Source organism: Montipora capricornis, chromosome 6 (genome assembly GCF_036669925.1).
Source record: "Montipora capricornis isolate CH-2021 chromosome 6, ASM3666992v2, whole genome shotgun sequence".
NCBI lineage: Eukaryota > Metazoa > Cnidaria > Anthozoa > Scleractinia > Acroporidae > Montipora > Montipora capricornis.
Window position 1 is genome coordinate 30,231,251 of NC_090888.1, and position 2,500 is coordinate 30,233,750.

The 2,500-nt window shown below is 37.4% G+C and overlaps 1 protein-coding gene across 6 annotated transcripts in view; it reads right to left on the reverse strand.

Moving 5' to 3' along the window:
- The window catches only part of LOC138051925 (uncharacterized), a 21,247-nt gene that overhangs the window by 8,915 nt on the left and 9,832 nt on the right, over positions 1–2,500 (reverse strand). For all 6 annotated transcript variants that reach the window (XM_068898241.1, XM_068898245.1, XM_068898244.1 and 3 more), the window contains one exon: positions 1,776–1,898. In XM_068898241.1, coding sequence (XP_068754342.1) covers positions 1,776–1,898 — 123 coding nt within the window. The remainder of the gene's footprint in view (positions 1–1,775; positions 1,899–2,500) is intronic.

The window sequence follows — 2,500 nt, forward strand, 5'->3', positions numbered from 1 at the left end:
CCCTGGGCCTATAGTGGGTGTATGAGTAATGACGTGGATAACAATTATCTCTATGACGACACACTCCCTCTAACTCTAATTTGGTTTCAATGTCATAGAAGGATGGGTATGATATGTGGTGGTATCAGATCTTTATTTTCTAGGCACGGTAGTTAATCAAATTTACAAAAAGAAATTAAATCTGTTCTACATAAAAACCCGTGTAAGAAAGAAAACTGTTAAGAAAAATTAGTTAAAATTATAGTCATATATCAATGATAAAAAGGATGTTTACCATAAATTACTTTAGGATTGCTGATACAAAAACTGAAATTTCTTGAAGGTTTCGTAGAAGCTTGGGTCTGGTTCGCACCCAGACCCTACTGGTTTTCTAACCACATCGTAAGGGTGGTTGCCCAGCTTTTATTCTTTGTTTCGATGTTACCCGCTGCCATGGCGGTTACTGACATTGAGTGACATTGTTTATTTTACATGTCTTTTACGTATTTTGAGCACATGTGCTTCTTTTATCCTGATACCGATTGTTCGTTTTCTAGTGCTCGATCAAAACATGCAATATGAGGCCATTGGTACAAACAGATTTATTTTGTAGTAAAACTCAAATTTTCAAAGTTCCTTTAAATGCATTCATGAGGCTTACGCGAAGTAATTGGACCTTAATTGGCTAAGTAACAATCCTGATCATTACCTGGTCTAAGAAAACGATAATTCCCATCCGAGACCCCTCAAGTCAAGGCCACTCCTGCTACCTATTAATCTTTTTGCTAGTATTCACTATGGTTGCAACATTTAACAAGAACGCTGGTGTAAACATTACTTGTCTGAAAACGGACACTGTGGTTTAAAGTTAAGTGCTGAAGAATAATTTGCGCATGGTGAGAGGCAGAGTTCCGGAGTTGATGTAACATCAGTAAACAGTGATATCATGGACAGAAGTACTGCAAATCAATGTCTGATTTAGAGCGGTTATCAATTATGTGTCGATTTGCTTTGGTTTTGCATTCACTTTACACAGTGATTCGTTCAAAGCTCTCGCGCCATTTTTTCAACCAATCAGAAGTGAAACCAAAACCAATGGCTCGCGCGTGCACATTTTCACACGCTTTGTGTCGGCTACGTGTAAGTACTTCGAGTTTTGGTTGGTTTACTGCATGAATTGTCTCCGTCCTTTTTGATTGGCCAGGGTAATTACTTTGGTTTTGGTTTTACGACACTCGATTGAAACTCACTCTATTACATTGTATTTGAGTTCAAACTACTCAGTGTTGGTACAAAGCTACAGATTATAAATCTATTATTTAACTTGCTGTAATGTCTTTGTTTATGTCCATTTCCAACCCCCACGATTGAAATAATAAGAGTAAACTGCCTAACAACAACAACAACAACCTCTTGGAAATCTTAATTTAAAACAGTGAGATAAGCACTGTGTTTGGGTGAAATCCAATTCGAATATGATTGATTTTAGAGTACATGATACAGGATGTTATACGTTTCAAGTTATTGACGAAAACCTGACCCCGTTGCTATTGTCATTTGCATTAGATTACGACTGGATGTTAGACATACCTTTAAATTTGGAAAGAGCAGTGAAACTACTGCTTCGTCTATTGCAATTCATGTCATGCACTATACAAACTAGCCGTCATAAATCTACATGTTCTTGTATTTGCTTGCTAGTAGCCGTTCTGTTTAGCTGCTCATCTTCCATAATTGAACTTTTTATTTCTTTTCGTGTTGTGGAAAAGGCGTGGCTTCAACTAAAGACTCATTACCTCTACATTTTCTGCCATCATGTGCTTGCTTATAGCCTCTCTTGCACATACAATGATAGCTTCCGTCCGTGTTAATGCACTTGTGATCACAGCGACCATTTCCTATCTTGCATTCATCGATGTCTGTAAGCGAAAATGTAATAACAAAAATGCAATCACACTTACGGCTCAATCCCTTAAAGCTAAATACACGGAATTCCACCTAAAAGCCTTATCAATTAGTCAAGATTTTTCTTATGCACGGCGCACCTTAGATTTCCTGCTCTGCGTTTTGATTTCAAATGCCACTTTTCAAATCCAATCCGCTCCAAACTCTTTTTTATTGTTATTTCTTTATTTATTTACAGCCTCCTCTTGAGATGCAACCAACAACCAAAGTACCTTAATTTCTTATTTTTCAGAAACCCCTTCGAGTTGGCATAAAAATTGGTACGGGCAGTTTCCGTGTAAAAAATAATTGTATGGTCGCCTCAAATTTCGTGATTCCACGTCGTTATTATGCAGAGTACCGCAAAAATATGTGCTAAAATTCGTGCCGCACGTGCAACACGATATTGAAGTTGTCGTTTCTTAAACCGCTCCATTTATCTTTCTTTTTCTTTTTTTTTTTTTTGCTTCAGTCTCGTTCGCAAAACTCCACGTTCTTAGAAGAACTTCATAGTTAGCGTCATCGCATTTTTCATGATGCCCGTTTCTGATGATAGCGACTTGACTTTCAGTGTATT